Source organism: Amblyomma americanum, chromosome 11, assembly GCF_052857255.1.
Source record: "Amblyomma americanum isolate KBUSLIRL-KWMA chromosome 11, ASM5285725v1, whole genome shotgun sequence".
Lineage (NCBI taxonomy): Eukaryota > Metazoa > Arthropoda > Arachnida > Ixodida > Ixodidae > Amblyomma > Amblyomma americanum.
Window position 1 is genome coordinate 56805686 of NC_135507.1, and position 12797 is coordinate 56818482.

General features: G+C 48.1%; 1 protein-coding gene across 1 annotated transcript in view; it reads left to right on the forward strand.

Moving 5' to 3' along the window:
• The window catches only part of LOC144109642 (uncharacterized), a 36683-nt gene that overhangs the window by 6746 nt on the left and 17140 nt on the right, over positions 1-12797 (forward strand). The window contains exon 5 of the mRNA XM_077642457.1: positions 5722-5970. Coding sequence (XP_077498583.1) covers positions 5722-5970 — 249 coding nt within the window. The remainder of the gene's footprint in view (positions 1-5721; positions 5971-12797) is intronic.

The following is a 12797-nucleotide window of genomic DNA, read 5'->3' on the forward strand; positions in this document are numbered from 1 at the left end:
CCTAGAAACAGCAGCTCTTCATAGGCAAAGTAGCACTTCTCTGCTTTCAAGGTTAGGCCGAACGACTTGATTTTCTCCAGGACTGTTCGAAGCCAAGACGGTCTTCAAAGCTCGGGTGAAGACATCGACGTCATCTAAATATACTAGACAGATTTGCCACTTAACGCCTGCCAGCACAGTATCCCTTACTCGCTGAAACCTCGCTGATGCGTAAGCGAGACCAAATCGCATCACCTTGAACTCGAAGAGGCCATCCGGAGTGATGAGTGCGGTCTTCTCGCGATCCATTTCATCGACCTCAATTTGCCAGTAGCCGCTCTTGAGGTCCATCGATGAGAACTACTTGGCGTATCAGAGCCGGTACAGTGTGTCGTCGATGCGGGGGAGCGGGTAGGCGTCCTCCTTTTATGTTGTTCAAGCGGCGGTAATCAGTGCAGAATCCAAGTGCGCCGTCTTTATTCTTCACTAGTTTAACAGGTGCCAGCCAGCGACTCTTCGATGGCTGAATGACGCCGTCGCGAAACATTTCTTCCACTTGGTCCCGGATGGCTTGCCTTTCTCGCGGCGACACACGGTAGGGGCTCCGGGGGAGAGGTCGGGCGTGCTGGTCTGTTATAATGCGATGCTTGGCAATCGGCGTTTGTCGGACCTTCGGCAATGACAAAAAAGCCCTCGCTGTAGCTTCGAAGCAGATTGCGGATCTGGTCTTGTCTGTTGCGGGGCAGACCTGTGTTTATGTCAAAAACGTGCTGGCAGTCGCCCTTAGGTGAATCTTGTGGGACTCGATCAGAGAGAACGATGGCGTCGCGAACGTCGCATAGTTCGTCTCAGAAAGGAATCATCGTTCCTTTGTTAACGTGCCGATATTCTTCGCTGAAGTTAGTCAACAGCACTTCGGCTTGTGCATTTCAGGGCGTGTCGTCGAAGCCTTCCTGGGTGGCGGCGTCGTTTTGACGGCGGTTCGCGTCGTGGTCGAGGTTTTCGTTGTGTGCGGCGTCGGTGTAGCGAGTGCAGCGTCTTCATGCGGCGTGGTCAGTGGATGATCTTCGTCGTTTCGCTGGGGAGCAACCTCACCTCCAAAGGTTGCCTTCTTTGGTTTCCCCTGCGGGTGCTGGGGGAGACCAGCGACGCAAAATGTATGGTGGACGGCAACGGAGAGCGGTACTGACAACTTGACGACACGTACTCCCCTCTGCGAAGGTAGTTGTCATTTTCCCGTGGTCGCTGTCTGGGGAGCGGTCGTGGGGCGTCAATGGCGAAACTGCTCAGGCCGATGAGTCTGTATACGGGCATTGACAAAGTATGTCGCCAGCATAGCCACAATGGAAGCACAGTGGGCGGTGGTCCGGAGTCCTCCGTTCGTCGCAGTTCCTGTAGCCGTTGCGTCGCTCGTAAAGCGGGTTTCCAGAAGCTAGGGGAAGTCGTTCTTGTAGAGATGGTTCCCGTCAAAGAGGGCTTGGGGTGTCTCGTCGGCGTGCAGGATTGCGTAGTGCGGCGACGTATGTCATGGCATGGGGTTCTGTGGTCGTCGGAGCCGGGCTGCCAAGTGCCTAGCGCACTTCGCGTACCACATCCATGAGAGTCGCTGCTTGCGTCAGGGAGGAGCATGGCAGCAGTCGCCGTAGCTCTTCGCGGACGATCTCATCGATGATGTCCCGTAGGCTGACATTGGTGGTCGTTGAGGTGTCTGCATGCCTTATAGCGAAGCTTGGTGGTGTCCGGTCGTAATGCCGATCTCTGATGTCGAGAATATTCTCGATCGTAGACGCTTCAGTTATGTGAACTCGGCTACGGTCTTGGGCGGGTTTCGGACCAGTCCGGTGGAAAATTCTTCTCTGACACCCCGCATCAAGAAGCGCACATTCTCCTCTGTCATGTGAGCATCAGCGCGTCGGAACAGACGACACATCTCTTCGACGTACACTAGGTAGGTCTCATTTGGCAGTTGAATGCGAGTCTTGAGCAGTAATTCGGCCTTTTCTTTGCGGAAAATGCTTGTAAATGTTTTCACGAGTTCCATTCTAAATTCCTTTCATGTTCGCAGGGAAGCCTAATGACTCTCGTACCAGGTTTTGGCTGAGCCATTCAGGACGAAAAAGACGTACCGTAGTTTTGTTTGGTCGTCCCATCGGTTGAATGTCGTCACACGCTCAAACTGGTCCAACCATTCCCCGGCGTCTTCAAGGGGTAGACCACTGAATTCAGGTGCATCACGTGGCTGTTGAAGAACGAGCGATGATGATTTCCATCTTCGGTAGCAGTGCAGGCCCACGGTACAGCACCTGCACCAGATGTCACGTAGTGGTGACAGCAGTCGAAGCAGTGAGGAAGAAGCCGAAAGTTTTTCTAGCAGAAAACTGTTTATTGGGCTGACCTGCGCCCAGAATGGACTGAATGACTCGGCTGCGGCGTAAACAAGAGTGCTCGGCGGTCGTCGAACGGAATGCCCGCCGCTCTCGGCCGTGCTCAATTTAAAGCTGATAGCGAACTTTCGAAGTTTCGGCGTGCAAAGTTACAACATTCCGGAACGACGTAGAATCGGCTGCGCCTGGTTGCGATCAATAGAGATAAATCTGGTCGCATCTTGCATCACAAACAAAGCGATAAAGCGGCTCAGGGGCCCTTTAGATAATAATAATAATAATAATAATAATAATAATAATAATAATAATAATAATAATAATAATAATAATAATAATAATAATAATAATAATAGGTTTTGGGGGAAAAGAAATGGCGCACTTTCTGTCTCATATATCGTTGGACACCTGAACTGCGCCGTAAGGCAAGAGGTAAAGGAGGGAGTGAAAGAAGAAAGGAAGAAAGAGGTGCCGTAGTGGAGGGCTCCGGAATAATTTCGACAACCTGGGGATCTTTACCGTGCTCTGACATCGCACAGCACACGGGCGCTTAGAGTTTCGCCTCCATCGAAACGCAGCCGCTGCGGTTGGGTTCGAACCCGGCAACTCCGGATCAGTAGCCGAACGCCTAACCACTGAGCCACCGCGGCGTGCCCTTTAGAAGATTATTTGTGGGCTATGCACCTCCGGGTGCTCTTTAACTTCACGAACATATCCGCGCTGTGCATACCTTTTCAGAGCGGGTAATCTCATGTCTGCAAGGGTAACTATAAAAATAGGTGTTGATTGAACCTGTGTGTTAGTCTGTCGGGCAGTATTACTTGCGTAGATAGTGATGAACTTTGTGCGGCTTAGACTGCACAACTCGTTTCTTTCACTAGAGAGAATTTTTCACGCCCACACACACACACACGCACACTGAGACACCACTCTCGTAATTTATTTTCCGAGTGCTATTCCGCCGAGCGTATGGAAACTGGCTCAGCATGCCCAGCTGCAGGCTGAATTTAGTGACTAGGCCTTCACCCTATCTATGTCATTGGCGCTGACTCCGCAGTCGTCAAATTGCTATAATTTCGCGGCAGTACCTGCAGCTAGCGCATCCACTCATTTTAAGTAAAAGTACCGACTTAGGTGTGTCTTCGGTTTATCGTTTATGGAGGTTTAGCGTCCCAAAGCGCCTCAGGCTACGAGAGACGCGGTAGTTAAGGGCTCCGGAGATTTAGACCACCTGGGGTTCTTTAATGTGCACTGACATCGCACAGTACACGGGCCTCTAGAATTTCGCCTTCATCGAAATTTGACCACCGCGGCCGGGATCGAGCCCGCGTCTTTCGGGCCAGCAGCCGAGCACCATAACCACTCGGCCACCGCGGCGGCCCTTAAGTGTCTTCGTAGCGGCAGAGGTATTTCTTTCGCCGTTAGCCTCCGCGCTTGGGTGACTTTGTCGCAGATAGTGAGGCGGTGAGGCGGCGAGTGCTGAGGAAGACAAAGATATATAGGACATGCCAGGCGATATGCCCATGCCAACCGCACATACAGAATACGAAGCGTAAACGCAAGCAGGCAGCATTGCAGAGTTGCGTTGCTGTCTGAGCGCATGTTTATCTGTGTACTGGGGTTAGTCGCAGTAAAAAAACTGGAATGTTTACAACTTCTCGGCAAGAATGCGAGGACCGCCAAAATGTAAGATGCCAAGGAAGCATGTGATGAGTGCAAAGGAGACTCAAGAGATAGATGCGAGTTGGACATTCGCCCAGTTTTGCGTCGGGCTGCTGACAGACAGGAATAGAAGCAGACCAAGCGTGTATTTAATGGATGTTACCAGTGTGAGGCAAAAAAAAACTCCCTGCGATACATTATAACTATAATGTTCCACAGTGGACGAATCTCGCCCGAGAAGCGAACCCGCTGACATTGAAATGACACGTTGGGATGTATTTTGTCGCGATTCATTAGAGAACGGCTATTCTGTTCTCCTGCAGTTGGTCACCCCTCTCCCCCTACACCGACCATTTTGGCGCCGCAGCCGGCTACTGACACCGCTCTTTTATGTCTCAGTCATGACGTCAGAACTGTCAGTCATCAATGCCAGAAAATTGAAACCAGTTACAAAATATTTGCTGAAAAATGGGGCTTTTTTGCGCGCCAAAAAATTTCGTAGGATGTATCAGATGAAGCTCGAAGTCTATTCGTTTTTGTTTCATTTGTCTCTACAGCCAAGGGCCTTAATGTTTAAGGAAGTTGGCGCTACAGTTTTTGGAATGGAATCAGTGCCATGTGAAAGCTCCAAAACGTGAAGGCATACTAGCGTTTTAGCGTATTACCACGTTAGTATTAACATCTGCATGTTATCCTGCCCATGTATTTAAACTTTGACTTGGGCTATACAACTTATTCATTTTTCAGTAGTGCTGCTGATGACTTTTTTTCTATACTACCCGTCATGGTCCTATAGCTGATCTTGTCCTGATAAGGACTGTGGCCTAGGTTGCCTGACGGCAACTGCAATCAAGTTTTTCAATTCCTTTTAACCACTTTATAAGTCGTGCGCACTGCCTTTTTATTAATTTGGTTGCACTTAAGATCATCATTGGACACCGTAAGCCACTCTCATACTTTTAAGCCCGACACACTCACGGGTTTTTTTTTACACCTTTAAAAATGCTACCGCAGCCTGAGCTATTACACTAAGTTTAACACTAACATTGTATTCGGAGCTGCGTGGCTGGAGAGGCCCTTGAGTCATAAAAAAATATCGTTTGTACTTTTATTAGCTTTGTGTTTATTGGACACAGGAGCTTGATAGGAAAAACAAGATCTATTTTTCGACTAATCAGCACAGGTTTCTGCTAATGTGTAGCCTTTTTGTATGACTACACATCACAGCGCATCTTGAAACATCAAGAAAATGTGGCTGCATCACAATTTCTTGCCCCCTGTGGGCAGAGGCAGCGAATACGTCTTGAGGAGAGACCGTGGCATCTAATCTTAAGCTCTGTCGTCCCCTCAAATTCATATTCTAAAGCACTGTTCGTTCATAGCTGGCACAAAAATTCACGGTCTTTTCGCATCTGAGCGGTGCCGCGAAAAAGCGCGTCGTCTGTTACAATCGTGACAACCGTTCGTTACAGGAGTACCGGGAACCCGCGCTGATTGGTCCCGATGCTGCAGGCGCGCGCGTAGCTGCCTGGTACCTGGCGCCATCTGGCGCCGTCAAGGTGATTTACGCATGCGGATTGGCTGCGCGCGGGCTCCCGGTACTCCGGTAACGCTAACACGGTACACGGTATGCTAAAGGTGTCTACTGATACACTTGTTGATGGAACCCCAAGTGTGATTAACGCTGCGTGCGTTCCAGCTTCTGGGGGAAGACGACGGAGGCACTGACGTGGAAGAGGCCGAGGGCTGGTGGTGGTGGTGTACCTGGTCCAACGCGTGGCTGGGCGCCGTCGTCTTTTCCATAGTGGTAGTGCTGCCCCTCATCCTCCTGCTGATGGGCCAAAAGGGACAAGTCTACCCACGCGAGCGGCCTGAGAACGACACGCAGACCAGCGACTCGTGGGATATAGTGACGCCTCACAAGCCACGAGCGCCCATGATCCCTCTGGTGAGACGATATGACAGCCATGTGGAGGTTTCCTTGATCGCCAGGGGATCAACAAACTAGTGCACCCTGATACAGTAATCAAGCAGGATTGTGTTTGGAAACTGTTCGTTCCGTATCCTTTTCACATGGTAGTTATATGTCGTGACGAAACCAACATGAGGTGGGGACAACAAATGGCCGATCACATTCATGGCCGGTGGTTCCAGTGTGGCCTTGTCGCAGGAACTATGCTTTGCAGATTCGTCCCAAAAGCAAAGTTTAGTCTGCTTCCATGAACGGAAAGGCCTCAGACAAAAGTAGCCCGGATGCAAGGGTATCAAAGATTGCATCGTTACATACCACGAACTTACCGAACACTTCAAATTACATAGAAGGATAGTTGCACCCCCGGATCGGTCTCTCTCCAATAATGAGGCGCGCATTTGGAGGCGGTTACAATCTGGAAATTACATCTGCCCAGTCTGCGTCTACCTGACACAGACCGGGGATGAAAGAGATTCAAAATGTAAAAATTGCCGTGAAAGGGGGCACTCTTCATCACATAATTTGAGAATTCGTCGATTTTCCGGGCGCCGGCTTAAACATCATCAGTAGAGAAGCCTGGGAAGTTTCCCTGCAGAGCGAGGACCCCGCCATCGAGCAGCAAGCCACCCGCCTGGCAGCTGAGACCGTGAAGAAGCAATGCATCTTCACTTGTGCCTAAGCATCCCCTACCCGCGTCCCAGGCCTGCGTGCCGGGACCGGGGATTCGGGGGTTCTTCTCGGTGGACAATAGTATTCATTATTTCATTCATTCATTCAGAAAAAGCAGGTTTGGTTTATTGTATTTTACGTCCCAAAGCCACTGAGGCTATGAGGGACGCCATAGTGAAGGTTTCCGGAAAATTCGACCATCTGGGGTTCTTTAACGTGCACTGGCATCGCACAGTACATGGCCCTCCAGAATTTTGCCTCCATCGAAATTTGACCGCCGTAGCCGGGATCGAAGCCGCGTCTTTCGGGTCAGCAGCCGAGCGCCATAATCACTGAGTCACCGCGGCGGGCACAAAAAGCAGGTCCGACGTCTAAAATATGTCGGCGCGTTCCGTCAGTCGTCGGTGCTTATCCGTCAGTTCTGCGAGGGCGATGAAGCGTTTATTGTGTTCAGTGGCATGGGGGTCAAGATTTTGCCATGACCAAGGTGAAGTCAAACTTCGCGGCGTACGTCACCCGAACATTGGACGACCAAATAAAATGAAGACCAAATTAAGCATTAGAACAGACGGTCAACCAGTTCTGTTTAGCTGCATAACTATCTCGTCACCTGCTTGCTACGCAGGTATCTCAGTGTTTTTATATAGGGCAAAGACGCAGGGTCTATGAAGGTATAAAACGTGCTTTTTGGTAGCAGCACATTTATTACAAAGCGTAAGAGGTGGATTAACTTGCCAACAGGTCCGCCGAGTGCAACTCAAATCACGAACACCGGAGGTACTGTGAATGCAAATTAACAGTTGTGTCGCAATTAATAGTTGTGTGAATGCAAATACATATATTTGTGTCACAGTCGACAAGCCATGTCGAAACCCGTGCTGAGCGTCTGATAAGAGATTATTTTCCTCCAGAAATGCAGTCAAGTGGCGGAAGATAACGGTGTTCTAGTATTTTACAGTTTGTCGAAGTCAAGGAAATCGGGCAGTAGTTGGAAACGGACCTGCGATCGGTTGATTTGTATATGGGAATGACGCTGGCATTCCTCCAGTCTGACGGAACAGAGCACTGCTCTAGCGAGGCCTTATATATTATCAACAAATAGTGCGAAATCCATTCAGCATAGCGGCGCAGATAACTGCGGGTATCTTATCAATGCCATCTGCTTTTTTAGCATCAAGATCAAGAAGCAAGTTAAAAATACATTCCTGGGAAACAACATCAGACATGGGAGACAAAAACTCTTCTGGATCAGTAATAGCACTGTTATCTTTCGAAGCGTATACGGATTGAAAGTATTTGTTCAATTCATCGGCAACTGTTTTAGCATAGCATCTGAAACCTGTGAGCCGTCAACCAATAATGAAATACTCCTAGATCTATTGCCGCTTAAGCGCCTCCAAAATTTATCTGGCGCTTCTTTAAGAAAATTGCCTAAAGTGACGGTGGAAAAGGTGTCCTTAGCTTTTCTCATCTCCGTTTTCAGCGCGGTACTTAGCGTGTTCATAACAGAATACCGAGGCCGACCTGAGCGCCTCATTCTCTAATGCTTTCATTTCCTGTGAATTATATGTCTCGTAACCCAAGCATTATGTTTTCTTTTCTTAACCCTTTCGGGAACAAGCATGGCAATACAATCATGGCAATTATTTTTAACTTTCACCACAATGCATTTACATTTTCTTCAGCACTAAAACAATCCAAATTTAATTCTAAGTAGTCGAGGATGCTCACATCATCTGTCCCATTGAAATCTTTCACACAACAATCGTGGGCATGTTTTTCCCCCTCGGGACTGTTTGCTACATCGTAGTATTTTGTACGATGGGCATATATATATATATACATATATATATATATATATATATATATATATTCAAAGTTGAAAACGCTTCACTTAGCCATAGATTTATTTTGAGTCGACGTTTCGGACACAGCCAGTCCTTTCTCATGACTGCGGATACAGGGATCTCATTCCTCTTCTTAAGGAGTTGGCACTGGCACACATGTACGACACATGAACAAAAGAAACAAACGGAGGCAAAGAATACTAGAAAAGAAAGAGAAAGTAAAAAAATGGGAACAATTAAAAAAGATAAACGCGCTGCCCCCCGCCGCCCACCCCGTAGCCGCGGGAGACGACCCGGGACGAGAAAAATAAAAAAGAAAAACAAGGAGCGGGAGGGGATAATGGCCACCCCTCAAGGCAACAGAGCGGCGGCGAGTAAGGTGCACAGGAACAGACGGTGGCGGGATCGCCCAACACAGAAAAGTTAAGAGACACGTGCACTGGCGTGCCCCGGCCATAAAGAGCAAACAAATAAACAGAATAAAATGCAGACAGGGCCGGAGCTTCCGTCATCTGGAACCACTTCGGCAGCCGGAGCCAAGGCCGAATCAGCGGCGCCGTGAGCTTAACTAGACACACGTACACTGTGCATGAAAACACCCAGACACACAATGGTAAAACATCCGAGCTCATGCCAGTGTCGTGTGGGGGCTAAATAACAATGGCGGGAGCATTTAAGCGGGTAAGGTGTACAGAAAGAGATGGTGGCGGAATTTTCCAACAAATAAAAATTAGAGATGCGTGCACTCGCGTGCCCCGGCCAGAAAGAGTAAGCAGATAAACAGAATAAAACGCAGACAGGACAGGAGGCTTCCATCCTCTGAAACCATTTCGGCAGCCCGAGTCAAGGCAGAATCAGCGGCGCCGTGAGCTTAACTACACACACGTGCACTGTGCCTGAAAACACCCAGACACACACAAAAGAAAAAAGAGTGGCAAAACATCCGAGTTCGGTCAAGTGTCGTGTGGGAGGTAAATGTGAATGGCGTGAGCACTTAGGTAAGGGTTCTTGAATTGCACCCCGCTCGGCAAGGTAATCAAACTGTGGAGATAGGGGTGGGATGGGGTGGGGGATGAAGCAATTAATGTGAGCTTGGAAAAGATTTCGCTGGCAAGAAACGACCGAGGTATGTGAAACTGGCTCTCGTAATGTCAGCAACGGCCCTGCAAGGGGCGGATGGAGAACAATACACCGGGAATTTTATTAATGCCGTGAGGAAATGTTCCAAATTTGTAAATAAAATACGACTCGCGTCGTTCTCTTTCCCGAGTGTTGTGGAACCCACCCTGTAGGACTGTTAACTTAATTGCATCAAATGAATGGTTTCGCTCATTAATGTGTTTTGACAAGGGAAGGTTGGGTAGGGATAAGATATGCGCGCGGTGGTTATTAAAGCGAATTCGTAGAGGGTTGACGGTCTGTCCAATGTACTGCATACTGCACACCCTGCATTCTAGGAGGTATATTACGTTGCAGGAATCACAGTCAAAGTTGCCATTAATTTCCCATTTAAAGCCTGAAGCTGTGCTTGGTGTTTGTATGTGTTTGCAGACCTGGCATCTACTTTTTACACAGGGCCGGCACCCCAAAACCGGCTGGTTATTTGTTTTTGAGTGTACTAGAATATTTTGAATGTTTTTGGTCGTCTGTAGACCGCGTGAGGGGGAGCAGTGAAAATTTTGGTGAGGCGCTCGCTTTTTTCGAGAATGTTGAAATGTTTTCTGAGGATTTTGTTTACGTTAGGCGGGTTACTGGTGAAGGTAAGTACGAGATTTGCCCGGTGATCTGTTTCCTCGTTGAGTTCAGATGCCTTTTCAATGGCATCGTCGACAATGGCGGGGGGTATCGTTGCTTAATTAGGACTTCTCGCATGCGTTTGGAATTTTTTACGAAGTTCTTGTCTTGGGAACATATTCTTTTAAATCGATGTGCCTGAGAGTATGGGATGCTTGTTTTAGAGTGACGAGGATGGCAGCTTTGGAAGTGTAGATATTGTTGGCGGTCCGTCGGTTTTCAATAAACACCGGTGGTAAGTGAGCCTTCGTTTGCCGAAATTTCAACATCTAGAAAGTTAATTGTGGTGTCGGAGTACGTGTAAATGAAATATATGTTGGGGTGGACGAGGTTGAAGTTTTCAATAAAACGTATGAGTCCTTGCTCTGTGTCAGTCCATATTAAAAAGATGTCATCCAAGTAGCGTTTGTATAGGGTGGGCTTAATGGGGCAATCTTTCAGAAATTTGGATTCAATACTATGCATGAAGATATTGGCGTAGGTGGGTGCCATCCTTGTACCCATGACTGTGCCATTAATTTGCAAACAGTGTTCATTGTTAAATTCGATGTTTTTACATTCGAGTACGATTTTCGCCAGTATTTCTAAAACACGTGGGGTAGGGGATTCCTCCTTTCTGTTTTGTTCACAGCGCTTCGATCAGAGATTTAAAGCCATCGGAATGAGGAATGTTTGTGTCGAGAGAGACTACATCTAGTGTGGCAAGGAAGGCTCCTTCCGGGAGTTTGAGACCTGCTATTGCGCGAAGGAAATGGTTTGTGTCGCGTATGTATGATGCGTGTGTTGTTGGAATATGTCTAATAATGTGTCAATGTAACTGGAAATTTGTTCTGTAACCGTGCCGATGTCGGATACTATAGGGCGGCCAGGATTATTCTTTTTGTGGATTTTCGGTAACATGTAGAATCGGCCTGGCGACGCGTGTGGTGCGGTGAGGGCTTTAGATAACCGTAGGGATATGTCCCCATTCTTCGCAAGTTGACCCAGGGTCTCCGCTACAAAATGTTGGTATTGCGGAGTTGGGTCTGCTTCAAGGCGTTGATAGAAACCAAAGTTGGAGAGCTGTCTCAAGCCTTCTTCAATGTATTTTTCGCTGTCCATGACAACTATACCACCTCCCTTATCCACTGGCTTTATGATTATATCTGTCCTGCTCAGAGCCTTCAATGCATCCCGTTCGTTTTTAGACAAATTCTGTCTCTCTGGAGTGTGGTTCTTGTAGGCGTAGATAATGTCTTTCTGGACGGCGTTAATGTACATGTCCAAGTGTTTGTCCCTTCCTATATTAGGAGTCCAGTGGTGGTTAGTAACGACGAATTCTCTGCAATCCGCGGTAACCCGCGCCCGATCAAAGAAGTATTCACGGAGTCGCAACATTCGTGCAAAGTTGTCCAAATCTTTTAACACCGAGAATTCGTTGTATTTACCGGTGGTAGGGCAGAATGTAAGGTATCGAGAAAGGACGGATCTTTCCACTGTCGATAAGGCCCTGGTTGATAGATTAATAATATTATGCTGGAAAGCAAAGTAGGCGCTTGGAACCGCAGGATTATTATTAGTAGATGCTGTCATTTCAGATCGTTCTACGCGTGTTTTTTGAACGCTTGATGTTTGTGTCGTTCTATTGGATTTGTTGTTGGAGCTTATTATAATAGTGGGGTTAATATTTGTAGCTGCCTCGGTTCTTGATTCTTTTTCGCTTGTTATTGAATTTGACCACGCGTGGTGTGGAACCCCGTCTCCAATGAATTTTTTGCGTTTGGTCTCGCGTACCTCAGTCGCTCTCTTTTCCTCAAAAAACATAAGCTGTGTGGCCTCCGGCGCGGTAAGGGTAATTTGTTGATGAGCACGACTCCTCCATTCTCAGAGCCACCAATGCCTTCTCAAAGTGGGCAATGGTAACTGCAAGCAAATTTATAGAGGCAGATTGTAGTATACGATTCCAATTATCCTTCTCTTTACACAGGTCACTCATTGATGGTGTTAACGACACTTGTAAACCTTTTGGTACGACTTTTGATTCAAGATAGGCCTTTAGGCTATGAATATGCAGTTCATGCCTAATTGGTTTATCCAAAGTTTTTCTTAATTTTAAAAATTTGGAGTTATTTGAGGAAGGCTGTCGGTAGGATGAGCGAGAGAGAGTCGGCGTACTCACGCGGCCTGAATGTCACTGTTGACGAACCCGTTGTGCCGAACCGCAGCGCTTTCGAAGATCGTAGCGGGATAGAGGGGTGCTGGGAAGTTCTTCTTTCTGGCTGGATATCGTATCAACCTGGCCCTCCACCGTGGAAGTCGGCTGACGCTGCGCTGCACTAGAAGGGCTTGATGCTCCGCCTGGGCTTGCTGGAGTGCTGGCGCTGCTCGCTCTGGATTTCAGTGTTTGCTGGGAGTGGTGGGGGTGTACACATGGTTGGCCTTAGATGGGGGTTGCTGTCGGTGGGTTCCAGTGGATAAGCTTGTTGCTGAGGTGGGTCTCTCGGCGGTGCTGTC